Source organism: Saccostrea cucullata, unplaced genomic scaffold (genome assembly GCF_032062105.1).
Source record: "Saccostrea cucullata isolate Sc308-1 unplaced genomic scaffold, CSIRO_AGI_Scuc_v1 ctg8, whole genome shotgun sequence".
Taxonomy (NCBI): Eukaryota; Metazoa; Mollusca; class Bivalvia; order Ostreida; family Ostreidae; genus Saccostrea; species Saccostrea cuccullata.
Window position 1 is genome coordinate 37,501 of NW_026940997.1, and position 15,050 is coordinate 52,550.

Consider the following 15,050-nt stretch of genomic DNA (forward strand, 5'->3'; position numbering starts at 1 on the left):
ATATGTCTCTGGGAGCTTAAAAATTAATTTTCCATCCGTTGTCATCACTTCCGGTCAAACCGGAAGTAGCAAAAACTGGCTTTTTTTTGCATTAATTAACATATATTTAGAGTATTTAATCCATTTTTGGGCGTTATTACTCATTTTTTAAAAAAAATGACAGTTACTTCCGGTCAAACAGGACGGAAGACCTACTCGTTGCTTTGCAACGAGCTTTGCTCTAGTTATTATTATTATTTTTATTTTTTTTCTTACCGATTTTTGTGCAAGCGAGTTCTCGGAAACGGCTTGGTCGATTTTCACGAAACTTTCAGATCTGATAGATATTGGTCTGAACCTTATTGGAAATTTTTTAAAAGTACGTCGTCACTTCCGGTCGTGAGATATGGACGATTTACTGATTTTAAAAGGGTCAGCTTGTCCGGGCAATCACTAAAAAACGAATGAAGATATTGACTTGAGATTTTCAGTGAAAATAGAGGAAGGATTGCTTAATTGCTTTTTTGAGTCTATATCTTTCCAGCGCAAAAGGCGTTGAAGCTCGCCTGAGCTCATTATAATTATAATATTTCTGACCATCAAATTTTGTGCACGTGATTTCTCGAAGACCACTGCATGGATTTTTATGAAATTTGCAGGAACAATGTGTTGCTATATGCAGTTACTATATCCTGGAGATTTTTTGGAAATTCCTTTCTGGTGCCAAGTTACGGACAATTATCTGATTTTAAATTGACATATTGTTCGTGGATAATCTAAAGAACGGTTAAAGATATCACTGTGGAACTTTCAGGGATTATAGATCGTGATAAGAACTATCGAAGACGTGATCTTTTGTACGTTGTCTCTACTTCCTGTCGTAACGGCATGCAAAGAAAAAAAGTCAAATTTTTAAACTTTTTTGTTTTTCAATATTTTCAAATCATATTAGTATGGTTGATAGAAACATTTCTCATTAGGCTGAATATATAATTTGTTTGTAAATTGATGAATTCAAACTCGAGATATTAACATTCAAAAGTCTGAAGCGTGATCTTAATGGCGGCGGTCTCTGTCAATTCCGACATTTCGCAATAGGGGTTTACAGAAGCAGCTGAGCGTTTGCTTGAACGAAAGTAACATAAGGAACAATGAAATGTGAAGGGATACTTGGATTGTCACGTCGTAGGCCTAGGTTCGTTGCAATTCGGTGTCAAACTACATTTATTATCCAAGGTCTACTTACAAGTCTTCTTTAATTGGTTTTGGTTGTTTCTCAAAGTAGAAATAGAAAAGAATTGATGTGCAAACGAAGTACAATATCTATATCTTTTGTTTTGCATAACGGTAACACATAGCTTAAATCATAGTTAAAATTAATAGTTTTTCAAGAATGTAGTAGGTAAAAAACGTGACCACTGTTTTCCCATGCACACTTGTGTCATATTAAATCAATAGAAAGGACAACTGTTACAATAAGAAAATATTTTATTTTTAAAGATAACAATTTTTCAAAGACCGTTTAATTGACCTATATAAACATTTTATTTTCTCAATGCAAGTTATTGAAGATAATAGAATCTTATTTCGAAAAGGTTTGACCCTCGTAGGGCGATCGAGGCATTTTTTTTGGTGAAACATACCACCTTTTTCATGAAAGTGTAAGTAATCGGCATAGTCAACTTTCGTGATTGAAAATTGAAAAATTACCAATTAATAGCTGTTTCGCTGCTTTAGTGTTATTTGCCTATATACGATATGTTTCATGTGTGTGTTATACTTTCCACACCTCAAAATTTAGGCTAGGCGATAAGAACGCTCTTTTGTTATTTGATTGAAGCTATCTCACCTATCTAAATGAACATTCCAAGAGAAATTCGCTAAGATTTACTCGTTGCGTTTGGCGCGAAATTATGAATAGTGACCCTTCTTTCATAATTCCAAGACAGATTAACTGTTGCAGAATTATATGTACATTCAAGTGAAGTAAGAGTAGTTGTTCAATAGCGTAATCGATAAGCGTATTGGATTTTCATGCTCGTGACCCGTATCAATTCCCAATGTGTCCAAAATATGTTTAATCCATTTTCAGCTCGATTTTATGGGTTATTTTTCGGAATCGGACGGAAGACCTACTCGTTGCTTGCAACGAGATCGTTTCTAGTTATTATTATTATTATTATTATTCTTTTTTTTTAGACAAAATTTTGTGCAGGCGATTTCTCGTAAACTATTCGGTGGATTTCAATGAAAATTTCAGGAATTATAGGTCATCATATGAATTTTATATAAAATTCCGTTTGTTGGAAAATTCGCTACCAGTGCCAAGTTATGGGCAATTTCCTGATTTTAAAATGCAATATTGTCTTCGAGTGTTCTCAAAAACGGCTAAAGATATTAACTGGAGACTTGTTAGAGATGATAGACCATGAGTTATAAATGTGCAATTTTGACTTCGTTTGCGTCGTAAGTACTTCCGGTCGCTACAGGAAGTGAATTCAAAATGTACACTATTTCAACTTTTTTTGTTTTTCAATATTTTTCTTTGATATAATTAATGGTAATAAAGACCCTACTGGAAAGGCCTAATATATAATTTATCTAAGAATTGATCAATCCACACACTAGATATTCGCATTTAAAAATCTGAAGCGTGTCCAAGATGGCGGCGGTCTCGGTAAACTCCGCCATTAAACAAGTCGGGTTCTAGAAGGTCAGCTGAGCGTTTAGATGAACGAAACTTCTACAAAAAAATTTATGAAATGTAAAGGATTCTTTTGATTGCTACATCGCAATTACGTTGCATTGAGTATACTTTTAACATGAGGTTTCCTCAAACTTCTATTGAAATCGCTTTTGTCTGCATCTCAAAGTAGAATACAACATGACTACAAGTGGAAATACGATGACTTCAGTCTTTTATTTTGCACCAGGGAAAACTTATCCTAAACCATGGTTATGATACTTTTCAAGAAACTTGCCTGACTTAATATTCACTATGTTTCTGAAGTATGACTTGACTTCTGTTTATTTTTTCTTTACGCAGGCTTGTGACATATTAAATGAATAGAAAAGACAAAAATAAGAAAAACATTTTTAAAAGATTGTTTATTAAAAGTTTTATAAATATTCTTGTAATAAATGCAAGTTATTGACATAAATAGTATCAGATTCCTTGACCGTCGGAGGACGAGTGATTTTTTTTCAGTGAAACATTCCAGTCTTTTCATGAACGAGTAACTCATCTCCACTTTGGGGGTAAACAGGATACAAAATTCGTGGAAAATCTTACCGAATTCACAGCTTTATTGTTACTTGGCCGTATACGAAATTATTTTTGTATAATGTGATAAATATTCTCGTACTTTCTAACGCTCGAAATTCTGGTTATAAGAACATACATTTCTAATTTTCATTGATTAGAAGCTATCACATCCATTAAATAAATCAAACATTTCAAAGGAATAGCGTTAACAACTACTTGTGACGTTTGACACGAAATAATGCATCATGACCCGACTTAGTAGTAGACAAATGGCGACAATAGTGCAGAAATATATAACATTGGCATGCCTGTATATGGAGTTGCATGGGAGAAAAAGTTGAATACATATCGAAAAAAGGAAAGAAAACTGTATCATCTGTTCATCATTAATAGATTATCTATCCTAAAAATTACTGTTAAAATTCAAGTTACAAATTCCGATGTGATCATCTTGACAAAAGTTTTGCAAGCTGGCTGTCATTTTACAATTCCAAACTGAATTTTTTTAAAAATGTAATGTATGTTGGAATAAAAAAAAGCAATCTCGCGATATTCAAATGTTAAATTTGAAGCGGGTTTCCAAAGGTGTAATGGGTACCGCAACGGATTTTCACGCTGGCGACCCGGATTCGATCCGCCGTGTGTCCGATTTTTAAAATCACTTTTTCAGTTTGATTTTACGTTGTTTTTTTCTGAATCGGACGGAAGACCTCTCGTTGCTCGCAACGAGTTTCGTTTCTAGTTATTATTATTATTCTTTTTTCATAGTACAGCCGATATCTCAGCTATGCGTGGACAGATTTCAAAGATTTTCTCAGGGAAGATGCATCATGAGAATATCTCTAGACGTGTTTTTCATTTTTTCAAAATTCACTTCCGTTCTCCATTTTTGGGGTTTTTTTTGTATTTTTTAAAAGGCATTTTGTCCAGGAGTTTTCTCGAGAACGGCTAAAGATATGAAAGTGAAACTCACTGAGGTGATAGAACATCGAACTCCATTATGGGGAACGACCTTTATTTTTCGTCGTCGGCACTTCCGGTCGGCACTTCCGGTCGCAAACGGAAGTGAATTCAAAAAGTCACATTTCTCAACTTTTCTGTTTTTCAATATTTTTCTTTAGTATTCACAGGGTTTATAGTGTGTCTTATGAGAACTCTAAGTATGTATTTAGTATCTTTATGCGTGCCTCTGTTGAAAAGATATGACCAAACCAAACTTTGTCCCACTGTCGAGGGTTCGAATCCTGCTGTGGGAGTTGAAATTTTTTTTCTTTGTTTTTGTCTTTTTTCAGTTGCAAATAACTTTTCTCTCTTTTTTAACATGTATGGAAGATTTTCCCGATTTTTTCAAGCTATTTTTGAGATATTTTGAGGAATACCTGTAATAATCATGATATATGTTAAGAGGCTGCTGTAAATGAACGTAAATGAAAAAAAAAAATACATTCTGAAATTTTATGGGATGACGCAGCATAGAATTCTAACGAAAATCGGTCGGAAGACCTGCTTGTTGCACCAGCAACAAGAACGCATCTAGATATTATTATTTTTCTTCTTCTTCTTCTTCTTCCTGGGTACTTTTTTGTCCGGGAGTGATCTTGTAAACTACACATCTGACTTAGGTAAAACCTTGCAAGAACGTGCACGTGCAACAGGTGAAATGACCGATTTAATTAATATAGGCGTAATTTTTTACATTTTTGATGAAATGCTTTGAAACTCATAATATAAGGATATATTAGTAGCATAGACAACAAGACATGGTCAAAATAACAAGATCTCACGCGCATGCACGTGCGCTTCGCTCTGATTGGCTGAAACTAAAGTCTCAATATCTTTCTTGTTTTTTGACGAAATCCTCTGAAAGGATCACTTCATTATAAATAGGGATCTGACCTATAGGACTGGGCTTGGTTTTTTTCTCTACAAAAAGCTTGTCGATTTCTGTTCCAATTAATGACATTAGGCTGAATACATATAACAATTTGTTTTTCCTAAATCTTTATGTCAGTGAGTAGTGGTAGGATCAACCATTTCATTGATTTTCTGAGTTTGTTATCTCCAAATGTAATAATTGATATTTGTCTTTACTTCTTTACTTCTTTTGTGCATAAAGATAATGTCTACTGTCTCTGAAATTCTATTATTAATGTCTATGCTATTTATCCGTGGATATAAAAAAAACATGTCATTAATGTGTGCAAATTATATAGGCCTAAATGAAATCCAAGGGAGTGCATTTACTGAAATATGTAGCCAAAATCAATGTGATTAAATTCTAAGGAATATATACAATTGAAATTCATTGCAGCTTAATGCTGCCAAGAATACCTGTATTGAGTAACACATAGTGAGTTATTCTTGTCCTCGGAGAAAGTGTGCTTATACTGAGGTTCGTTCCCTGACTGAAAACTGTACATTGGATAGTTACGATTTGATATCTCTTTAGTGTTTCTTATATCAAGAATGGGTATGCATAAAGGATAGATAATTGAAGGAAAAATACACAAGTCTTTGAAAAAAATTAAAATAGTCTTTGAAAAGGCGAAATTCAAAACTTCAAAAGTGTTGTACCAGGTGGATTCGAACTCCCGACTTTAAAAAGAAAGTATCCAAGGTGTAAAAGTCAGCATATATATCAAATGAGCTAGTCAGACTTTAAATATGTTTGGCATAAATTTAAAGCAGATTATGAAAATCAGGTTTCCTTATTTTTTGTAGGTTTTTTGTTAATTTCGACCCCAGGGCAGGGGTGCCCCTAAAAAATCTTATCTTAAATTATTCCTTACAACTTAACCTATCAAAATACCACAATTTTATTTAGGGGCAGGCCTGCCCTGAAGGACTTTAAGGCCAAAATTCATGCAAAGATCGACGCTTTTACGGACAAAATGGTGTTTCGGTCAACTTTGGAGGTTTATTGTAAAGTTGTAAATAATAAATTTTAGGTATAAAATATAAATTTCAAAAATTTAGATATATATACATTAGAAAACAAAAAATAAAGATTAATTTTTAAATGTCACTTTTTCAGGGAAATTGTTCTCTCCTATAGGTCAATTCTTTTGTTAAAGTGAATACATCCTTTTGAACATAGCCATGCATTAGGATATCCTACAACATGATATATAACAATTATTATGAAAACACGTGCATGCACATGCGCTGCAATCTGATTGGCTCAAACTTTAAATAGCTATAACTCCCTTGGTTTTCAACCAAACAGGATGGGATTTGGAACATAGATAGATATAATGGACTTCTACAAGAAGGTGTGGTCAACATGCACATGCATACACGTGCGTGTACGTGCGCTGCAATCTGATTGGCTGAAACTTTAAACAGCTATAACTCCCTTGGTTTTCAACCAAACGGGGTCGGATTTAGAACACAGATAGATGTAATGGATTTCTGCAAGAAGATATGATCCCCATGCTCATGCATGTATGCACGTGCGTGCACGTGAAATGAGTTAAATAAAAATTACACTTGAATGAGCGTATTTTAACACTTTTGGATTAAATACTTCATTTTTCTTTTTCCTAAGAAAATCTTTTCCGCAAGTGATCTTTTAAACTACACATTTGATTAAGGTGAATCCTTTTTAGGGTCACTAGGCATGTTATGTAGATTTGTGGAACCAAGGTCATTTTGCGTGCACATGTTTGCAAGAGCGCGCACGTGCAACACGAGAAATGATCAATATAATTGATATAGAGGTAACTTTTTCAATTCTTGATGAAATACTTTGAGACTCATAATATAAGGATATATTAGTAGCATAGACAAGATGATATGGTCAAAATAGCAAGATCTCATGCGCATGTACGTGCGCTTCACTCTGATTGGCTGAAACTAAAGTCTCAATATCTTTCTTGTTGTTCGACAGAATTGTAGGAAATTTTTAACTTAGTCATACATTAGGGAGATCTACAGCCTGATATATAAAAATTATCTTGAAAGCATGTGCATGCACATGTGCTTCCAAGAGCGCGCACATGCAACATGAGAAATGTTCAATATAATTGATATAGACGTAACTTTTAATTTTTTTAATGAAATGCTTTGAAACTCCATAGACAAGAGGACATGGTCAAAATAGCAAGATCTCACGCGCATGCACGTGCGCTTCTCTCTGATTGGCTGAAATTAAAGTCTCGATCAATATCTTTCTCGTTTTTCGACAGAATCCTTTGAAATGTTCAACATGCTTATACATTATGAAGATTAACAGCATGATATATAAGAATTATCATGAAAGCATGTGCATGCATGTGTGCTACAATCTGATTGGCTGAAACTTTGAATGCCTATAACTTTCTTCGTTTTCAACAAAACGAGATGAAATTTAGAATATTATTAGGTATAATTTATTCCTACATTATGGTACTATCAAAATTGAATGCATGAACATGCATGTATGTAAGTGCGCTCGTGAAATACGCAAAATGACCAATATATTTGAAAAACAGTAGCATGTATTTTTTACAGATTTTTTATTGATTCTTACAAAATATAGATATGTTAATAGTTTAAACAACATGCCATGATCATCTTGCATGTGCATGCACGTGCTAGCGCGTACAATGCATTAAATGATATATAGTTTATATCATTGTAGCTTTAATAATTCTTTGATGAAATCTGTCAATACTGATCATATTTCAAAAATGTCTTACAGGAATTAGGCACAAAAATGGAGTTGAGGAGCGTCTGGGGAACATCTGTAATGGTCCCCGTTACAATTAACACTAGTTAATTCTTGGGCAAAGTGACATATACAGTGGACCCTCAGATATCCGGGGCGTAATTTGTAAATGTTATATTGTCTTGTAACTCTTGTTTAACTGGTGATTCAGGTATCCGGTCGCTTCACATATCCGGACAAATTGACTAGGAACCAAAGAGTCCGGATAAATGAGGCTCCACTGTACTTAACTTAAACCCTTGAGCTCAGTTAAACTGAGTTATTTTTTGCTCCCATCAAGTTTGAAACAATGAAGTTTGATAGTACAGATGTAATGTGCTTACCTCAATTTCATTTGAACATAGCTCTCCAACGGCAGGATATTTTCTGTCATAAAATCTGCATCTATACAAAAATCATGGAATTATGAAACAAATTATAATAGTACAAGTACTTAGTCATTTGGAAAAAAACACATAACTAATAATATTTCTGAATCACTCAATCAAAATTGTTAAATGATAAAATTTAGTTATTCATGTAAAATTTTTACAGTTGTATGTGTGGTAGTGTTAGATTCATGACAAATTAAAGATGAGGTCACAAGGGCACTATGTAACAAACATTCTGTGAAAGTCTCATTAAATTTCATTCTGTGAGAGAAGGAGTTGCAGATGAGAGATGGGTACCCCAAAGTGTAAAAGATTGGACAAACGTACAAGTACATGGAGATGAATGGATGGACCGACACCCGATCACTATATACTGTATACAGGGTTATTTTTGCCCCGTGTTATTTTCACCCTTTCAGGTTCTGAAACAAGTTTTCCCCGTTTTAAATTCGCCCAGAAAGATTTTTGATTCAGATATTATACTGTTTACTTTGAATTCGGCTATTTTAAATTCGCCCACTTCCGACGAGGGCGAAAGGGGCGAAAATTAAACGGGGATGAAAATTTCCCTGTATACAGTACCCTCCCACTTTTCAAGCTGGGGTATAATAAATATGTCACTGGGTTTACAGGTATGTGCATGTTCATCATTTAGTTAATTGCCAATTTTGGTCTCATTACCTCGGTGGTTAAAGAGCTAACAGGGAATGCTCTATCAAATAGAAATCAATTATATTAAAATTGATTTTATTGCATACTTATCTATATTTCTGCCTTGTGTCCATTTTTTGAAACATCCGCCCTTTCTTTTCAACAGCAATGGTCCCTCTATTGGTATAACTACAAACAACAATGTAATTTATAAAATAAGAACACAATTATCATATGATATCCAGTGTTTTCCCTATGACTCAGCAACCGGCCAAATTGACCGCATTGCTTGACAAAAATGTTGCTTAATTTGAAATTTAAAAAAATGTTGTAAGGTCCAAAGAGATTTTGTTCATAAACCTCGTTCTCAGCTCAAAGTTACAACTAATCTCTAATCTTTTACTTTGAAATAAAGGGAAAACACTGGGTATCTGAAATTTTGCAGTTTTCGACCAAAAATCATAAAACTGGGTTGACGTAGTCTTGAAAAATTTCTTTAGTTTTGAATTTATTTTATAATTATGATGCAATACGAACCCTTAAGGATGGATGATACTTTTCTTGTGACGATGTCCAAAGCATATCTTAACTTTTTCTTCTCCTTGTCACTCATCTCTAACTTCATGTAATGAGCGTGAATCCTAATTCCCCTCAAATTGACAATTTCTTTGGGTTTATAAGTGTCACTAATTCTACTGGCTATACAGATCAAAAGTATATATTTGAAAAATTGTAAGAAATTACCCAGAACCATTTGTGTACTAGGATATCAGATATCAACGTCAACAAAGATTTGTACAGGCAAGACTCGTCTGATTGTACTTTCACTTTCTGCTTACAATGCGTTCGATCATTCTTTCGATTTTATAAATATTTATTATTTTTATACTTTATGAATGTTTTTTTCAATTGAAATTATTTTATAGATTATATGATAAACTATAAGATATAGCTTACATGCCAAAGTCCCCATTTAACCAAAGTAATTGAAAAATTAATTGCCAAAACATTCAAACTATTTGTACGACTTACTCATATTACTAAACCAAAAATAGAAAGTGAAAATAGACATGAGTGAGACAACATTGAATTTTATAGTGACGCTAAAAACAGGCGAAACAAAACGATTTAGTAAATCATGTGATTCAAATAACTCAACAGAATGCTTAAATATTTTACATAAAAATTGTGTAGCTTTACAAAATGAAGTTAACGTGTACCTTACAACGCTGGTTGAGGAGGAAAGAAATGTTACGAATGTAAACAATGGATCTAAACAGAATGGTAAGACACTGTTTATCATCAGCCTGATTTCTTACTTTGTCTGTGCCGTTGTTACTTTTCCTTTATTCATTTCAGAATCAGCTGATGACGAAGATATGAGTGATGATGATGAAGAAGATGAAGATGTCGATCCTGTTGATTCGGAACCAAATGTCCCTCAGGCTAAAAGACTGAAACAGTGACTGGATGAGATTTTAAAAATCTCCTAACCATAGGGCCTATTATTATCTTACACTAAATAAAAATCATTAAATTGTACATATTATTGTATGAAATTACTGGTCATTTTGTATTAAAACATATTCTTTCAAATCAATATTCCTTTTCTTTTCAACAAAATGTGTTTGTGAAACACTGATGCCTCCGTATGGCAACATAGCAAAGATAAAACTTTTCTTAAATGCAAATTAAATATATTGGTACCATAAGTAGGGTTTTCTCACAAGAAATACAGTTGTGAAATATGAAAGCCCCAGCACCAACTGTTAAAATTATGACCAAGGATAAGTTTTTGAAAGGTAGTCAAACTCCAAGGTCAAAGGGTCAAAGTTGTTGGTTTCTTAAGAAAGGTCTAATGTTACAAGGACTACATATGTGAAATATGAAAGCCCTCATCCTAACCATTTAAATGTTATGGCCAAATTTAAAGTTTAGTCTTGTCACAAGGATTAAATGTATGTGTGAGGTATGAAAGACCTAACCCTTCAAAAATTATGGTTGAGGTTTGTAAAAGTAGGTCAAGGTCAAAGTTCTTGGTATCCAATGAAGGGTCTTCTCAAAAGGATTACATATCTGAAGTATGAAAGCCCTAGCCCTTACCGTTCAAAAGTTATGCAAATTTTAAAAATTTTCAAAAAGTATGGAAATCTTGAAGGTCAAGGTTGTTGGTATCCAATGAAAGGTCTTGCCACAAAGAACACATATGTGAAATATGAAAGTAAAATTTGGAATTTTTTGTCTAAAAGTGGGTCAAACTATGAGTCAATGTCAAAAGGTCAAAGATGGTACCCAAAGAAATGTCTTGTCACAAAAATACACATGTGAAAATTGCTCCACGAAATCGTTGAGACAACAATTTTGAACCGAGTTCTCTCCAATTGCAGTCCAAATTATTTTTAGTCTAGACTAATTTCACGGAGATTTATTGAATTGATGCCTGCATCAAATCAAATACTTTTCAATTCATATCGAACTGAAATGATATTTCTATCAATAATGAGAGTACAGTGTATTTCGAAATACATGTATCTGACGTGTTCCTTTTTTTTTTAGGGGGGGGGGGACATTTTACGTGTAAGGAAATCAAAATTTTGGAAAAAACCTGGAAAACGGCAGATATTTTGAACCATTATGAGAGCAGTAATGTATAATTTCCATTAATTGCCACCGGTGGATCAAAGTCGACAATTCGTTTTATCGAATTTATAAATATTTTTGATAGGTCCTAAATGGGCTTCCGTAGAATACAGACACACCAACAAAATTTGATTTATTAATTACCGGTAAATCTAATGTGTATTTTGGACAGGAAAGGGTGGTAAAGCCGTCATATTTCACATGAATATTTTTTGAGGGAAGACTTTACTTTTGGGTACCAACAAATTTGATTTGCATTTGAGAAAGTTTAGCCTCCGCTATAACTTGCCATACGGGGGCACCAGTGTTTTACAAACAAGTCTTTTTTTCCAGGTTTTATTCCCATAAAGGAGTGGGTAGTACTAGAGTAGTACGACGAGTCGGTAATTAAACTTCTCCCGAGAACCACGAGACTTAATTGATGTCGACCTAAGCCTCATCATGCTCTTCCCGAGTCTAGTACATCTGTACTCACAATATCCTCAGGAATCTTTTTATGATTGTTTAGTTGCAAAAAATAAACAGGACATTTATTTAACTTGGCCTAAGCTTGATGACCTAGTTTATAAAATATCGGACTAGACGCTATATACTAGTAGGTACAGTTAGGTATGTATTTAATTAACATTTAATTATAACCAATCTGTTCTTATTTCATTAACCCTTATGGCTTATGAGTTTAAAATAATATTTTGAATTGAATAACTTTGAAGAATTTATTCCAGAAAATACAGGATACAGAATGGCCAATCTCTCGACCTGTGAACCCATTGTGGTAATCCATGGTGGAGCTTGGGCTATTCCGGACAAACTGTCGTCTGCTAGTGTCGACGGCGTCTGCTCGGCGGCACGTGCTGGGTATGGGGTCCTGAAAAGAGGGGGGACCGCCGTGGACGCAGTGGAAGCAGCTGTCCTGGTCATGGAGGACTGTCCGGCCTTTGACGCAGGTTTTAGTAGATCTCTGTCAAATCTATATAATGGAAAAATCCAATCTAATAAAATTCAAAATTCCGAATCTGTTACTACATGTAGTCCCCCAATCTATAACTCTTAATTCGTTTTAAAAATATTCTTCATTTATTGGCGACATCTGACACAAGGAAATTTTTCGAAAATGACAAGCATTGAAAAAGTTAAAAACGTTATTTGCTTTTTTCAAATCAATTAAAATTTAAATCCCGCACAAAGAGATCGCCGATTTAGTGCGCGCGCGTGTGTCACTGTTTGGGGGGGGGGGCAAAAAGTCTCTTTCCCTCCATCGCAATAATATTATAGAGCTTGTTTGGTTTAATTGTCAAATCTTTTTGATGAAGAAAAATTTAAAAACTCTTACCTCAATTTCCTTGGGGTAAATAATCTGTCCTCCACTATGGAAATAAATTATCCACCTACATAGGCGTCGGAAGCAAATTGAAAGTGGGAGGGCTAAACCAACAAAAAAAAGTAAAATTTTCAATTTTGCAAAAATAGACCTTATATAGGTATTGAAAATTGGGATTTACCTTTTTTGTTGTTTTAGCCCCCCTTTCGATTAGCCCCCCTTTCAAATTGCTTCCGACGCCCGGGGGAGGGCTAAGCCGCACTAACCCCCCGGTTCCGACGCCTATGACCTATCCCTGAAATTCCACTTCAAGAATTGAATGGTATAAGATCATTAAGATGTGTATGTATAACTGATCCAAGAGAATCAAGTCAACCTACTATACTAACTTTATATAATTCTCAAGGTACAGGATCGGTTTTGAATACTAAGGGAGAAGTTGAGATGGATTCGGTGATTATGGATGGACGACAGCTTCAGTGTGGTTCTGTTGCTTGTGTTCAAAATATAAAGAACCCCGTATCTCTCGCCAGGGCCGTTATGGAGAAAGTAAATTCACTTCTAGTCAACTTCTGACAAATACTTTGAATACTAGTGTGACTATCAATTAGTAGGAAATTAATATGTATCAAACTGGTTTAGAGCTGATATATTTTTAATTCTCTCCTAGACGGACCACACCCTCCTGGTTGGACAAGGCGCCAATGAGTTTGCCGAGGAGATAGGAATACATACAGTACCCACAGACAGCCTAGTAACAGAAGATGCGCGCGAGGAATGGCGCCATTTCATGAAATTCAAAACTACCGTCAACGCGCTGTTCAGAAACAGGTTCATTAAAAAAAAATCTTACACATGAATGAATCTACGAAAATAACTTTTTACAATCCCTTTACATATATTTTTGAAGTCATTGAAATTAACATAGGCGTCGAAACCGGGGGGGGGGGGGGGGGGGGGGGCATATATCGCATATACACGAAATTTCCCACTGACAATAAATCGAGCTAAATACTGAAAATACATGTATATAAATATATATGCAGAACTTTAGGAATGGGTCTGTTCTTCTTTTAGTTGTCAGATTTTTTGGCATCAACACACGAGTGGGTAGAATTATACCGTGCATTTTGTGCACTTTCTTTTTTCTTTCTCTGTACATTGTAAATGTGTAATCAACAATAAGCTTATCCTTACCAATTGACAATCTGCTCCTCTGTCCATTCGATTATTTTTTTTTTCAACTAAAGATTTTGGTTGTATTACATGTGAATGCCTTTACCAGATGTAAAATATTCAACGTAAGCACTTCAATCACGACAATTTCAGAGCTGAAGAGACTCCCGTGGATTCCAGCGTTTGTGACACAATAGGTCACGACACGGTGGGCGCGGTGGCCCTCGACAAGTTTGGAAACACAGCGGCTGCCACTTCTACCGGTGGCATCACAGCCAAACGACCGGGGCGCGTGGGAGACAGTCCAATTGTAGGTATGTTCAACTGACAAGGATCGACTTCTATAAATATTGATGATTATGATACTGAAGTGTAATTTTCACAGGTTCTGGAGCATATGCTGACAATGATTCTGGGGCGGTGTCGACAACAGGCCATGGTGAATCCATCACCAAAGTATGTCTGGCAAGGGAAGTTACTCATCGTATAGAGGAGGGTGAATACTCATTTCTTTTATTATCATTACTACATTTTACCCCATAAGTGATTGATAAATTTCCTCTCATGTATGCTTATTGCTGTATACAATGATGAATTTTCATTGAATATATAGGTATGTCAGCACAAGAGGCATCCGAGGCCGCCCTTCAGAAGATGAACAGGCGTGTACAGGGCTCTGGTGGGGTGGTGGCAGTCAGTAAGGGTGGGGATATAGGGAAACATTTCACCACAGAACGCATGGCATGGGCCTGGATAAAGGCTGGAAAACTCCACTATGGACTGAACTCGGGGGAGGACTTTGTTGAGGACATCTAGATAATCAACTTTGAAGCTGTTAATACAACTTAAGAACACCAACCAATTATACTGAGTTATGACCAACAATCACTATAAAGAACTGAAAGCAAGGATAATATTGATCAATTTATTTTTTTTCTA

General features: G+C 34.9%; 3 protein-coding genes across 3 annotated transcripts in view; 2 read left to right on the plus strand and 1 right to left on the minus strand.

The window, feature by feature from the left end:
• The window catches only part of LOC134256837 (ciliated left-right organizer metallopeptidase-like), an 18,567-nt gene extending 8,717 nt beyond the window's left edge, over nucleotides 1-9,850 (minus strand). The window contains exons 1-3 of the mRNA XM_062739502.1: nucleotides 9,512-9,850; nucleotides 9,082-9,163; nucleotides 8,276-8,336 (exon numbers count right to left, since the gene is read on the minus strand). Of these exons, the coding sequence (XP_062595486.1) occupies nucleotides 8,276-8,336; nucleotides 9,082-9,163; nucleotides 9,512-9,728 (360 nt within the window). The 5' untranslated portion in view covers nucleotides 9,729-9,850. The remainder of the gene's footprint in view (nucleotides 1-8,275; nucleotides 8,337-9,081; nucleotides 9,164-9,511) is intronic.
• A 160-nt stretch (nucleotides 9,851-10,010) lies between these two features.
• On the plus strand, nucleotides 10,011-10,570 carry LOC134256838 (uncharacterized). The gene is made up of 2 exons (XM_062739503.1): nucleotides 10,011-10,258; nucleotides 10,334-10,570. Exons 1-2 carry the CDS (start codon nucleotides 10,045-10,047, stop codon nucleotides 10,438-10,440), a joined length of 321 nt encoding a protein of 106 aa, XP_062595487.1. The 5' UTR covers nucleotides 10,011-10,044; the 3' UTR covers nucleotides 10,441-10,570.
• Nucleotides 10,571-11,524: 954 nt separating this feature from the next.
• On the plus strand, nucleotides 11,525-15,035 carry LOC134256840 (isoaspartyl peptidase/L-asparaginase-like). The gene is made up of 7 exons (XM_062739505.1): nucleotides 11,525-12,223; nucleotides 12,340-12,561; nucleotides 13,342-13,484; nucleotides 13,606-13,766; nucleotides 14,265-14,425; nucleotides 14,497-14,607; nucleotides 14,725-15,035. The coding sequence occupies exons 2-7, from the start codon at nucleotides 12,357-12,359 to the stop codon at nucleotides 14,925-14,927; spliced, it is 984 nt and encodes a 327-aa protein (XP_062595489.1). The 5' UTR covers nucleotides 11,525-12,223; nucleotides 12,340-12,356; the 3' UTR covers nucleotides 14,928-15,035.
• Nucleotides 15,036-15,050: the final 15 nt, after the last annotated feature.

Excerpts from the sequence above, each read along its gene's own strand:
- LOC134256838 (XM_062739503.1), top strand. The coding sequence starts at position 10,045 with ATGAGTGAGACAACATTGAATTTTATAGTGACGCTAAAAACAGGCGAA. Across the intron at positions 10,259-10,333 it reads CAATGGATCTAAACAGAATG|AATCAGCTGATGACGAAGAT; the intron begins GTAAGACACTGT and ends TATTCATTTCAG.
- LOC134256840 (XM_062739505.1), top strand. The coding sequence starts at position 12,357 with ATGGCCAATCTCTCGACCTGTGAACCCATTGTGGTAATCCATGGTGGA. Across the intron at positions 14,426-14,496 it reads GGGAGACAGTCCAATTGTAG|GTTCTGGAGCATATGCTGAC; the intron begins GTATGTTCAACT and ends TAATTTTCACAG. Across the intron at positions 14,608-14,724 it reads TACTCATCGTATAGAGGAGG|GTATGTCAGCACAAGAGGCA; the intron begins GTGAATACTCAT and ends TTGAATATATAG.